General features: G+C 36.6%; 1 protein-coding gene across 1 annotated transcript; it reads left to right on the top strand.

The window, feature by feature from the left end:
- The first annotated feature begins 572 nt into the window (after window positions 1–572).
- Window positions 573–1,550, top strand: LOC108354943 (protein late bloomer-like). Its single transcript, XM_017606119.1, has 3 exons — window positions 573–951; window positions 1,036–1,230; window positions 1,294–1,550. Exons 1-3 carry the CDS (start codon window positions 778–780, stop codon window positions 1,363–1,365), a joined length of 441 nt encoding a protein of 146 aa, XP_017461608.1. The 5' UTR covers window positions 573–777; the 3' UTR covers window positions 1,366–1,550.
- The last annotated feature ends 2 nt before the right edge of the window (window positions 1,551–1,552 follow it).

Here is a 1,552-nt window from a genome sequence, read left to right as displayed (position 1 = left end):
GTCTAAAAACAACAACTCGGACCACTTGGGCTTAAACTGAAATTCTCTAATAACGATTATTCTCCANTGCGCATTTTGCATACGTTATTAGTTTAGGATTTGATGATTTTTTTTTTTAATCTGTTTTATTGATAGTTCACTTATTTTCTATTTAGTTTGCACTCGTAAAAACTCAAGGCTGTCATTGTTTGCTTGAATAATTTCTTTAGTTTGACCTCACGTCCAGTCGCCCTATCGGAAATTTGTGACAGTTTCCTGCTGTCTGGTGTGCTGAACTTTTGCTGTTTTGTCACGTTAAATTTTGTTGGTTTAGTGTCAGTAATATTAATCTTTTGTCATCATAACTGGCTTCAAATAATACGACGTCAACTAAATTTGGAACTTCGAAGTCGCCAAAAGTTAAAATAAGTGAGGTTCTTAACACTAAGCAAATGGCAACTTTGCGCTTTCTGTGGACTTGAAAACCATTACTGACTTTAAAGAAAAACAAAAAAAAATACATATATTTTTTATACAAACATACATCTACATATTTAGCATATTACAAAGCAGTCTAAATCAATTAATTAACCACACATTTTTCAATTTCAGATAATTGGTATTTTGGGCATCGTTTTTGGTGTATTAATTCTCAACAACATCGGCACTATCGAGGTCGATGGCCAAGTCGGTTTCCCACCACAAGCCATTGTACCAATTATACTCATTACTATTGGTTCAATTGTGGTATTCATCTCATTCCTGGGATGCTGTGGCGCCATACGTGAATCCGTATGCATGACTATGACTTATGCCGTCTTCCTGTTGGTGCTACTCATTCTACAACTGACTATTGTTGTACTCCTATGGACCAATAAGGATAAATTTACCGCAGCAATGGGCGAGGTCATCGATAAGGCTTGGGAGAAAGAGGCACGCCAGTCGGGCGTCTTCGATGCCATACAGCGTTCGGTAAGTGAAAATTGATATTGCTTGAGCATTTGTGTGTTTGTGTGAGATGTGCAATCAATTGTGCTAATGTGTCTCCATTTACAGTTGAAATGTTGCGGCAAAAATGGTTTCACCGACTACGTTGTAATACTGCAGAGCCCACCGCCAAGCTGTTGTGAGAATGACAACTGCGCGAATCCGTTGAACGTCTATGGCGGTTGCCGTAGCAAATTCCAGGAATTCATGTCCTTCAGTACTGACACAGCCAAATATGTTGGTTTGGGATTGATTGGTGTGGAGGTGAGTGGATGAAAAATGTTAAATTTATTTATTTTTTTATTAATTTATTTATTTTATGCACAGTTGGTCGGCTTCATTTTCGCCTGCTGCTTAGCCAATAACGTACGCAACTATAAGCGACGAAATGCTTATTAATCGAGGATAAACAGCGTCCATGTTCCATACATTTTAATTTTTTTTTGATGTCGTCCTCAAACGCACATTCAATTCCAATCTAAATAGTAATTGAAGTGAACCATTGATTTATATAGTATATTTATGTATGTATGTAGTTTTTTCCCTAAGAAATATACATTATATATTGAATACACATTTACAAAGC

This window comes from Rhagoletis zephyria, unplaced genomic scaffold (assembly GCF_001687245.7).
Source record: "Rhagoletis zephyria isolate East Lansing unplaced genomic scaffold, Rhagoletis_zephyria_1.1 Rzeph_scaffold_40864, whole genome shotgun sequence".
NCBI classification, from domain to species: domain Eukaryota; kingdom Metazoa; phylum Arthropoda; class Insecta; order Diptera; family Tephritidae; genus Rhagoletis; species Rhagoletis zephyria.
The sequence above is the reverse complement of the archived record's forward strand: the minus strand, read 5'-3'. Positions and strand labels throughout refer to the sequence as shown.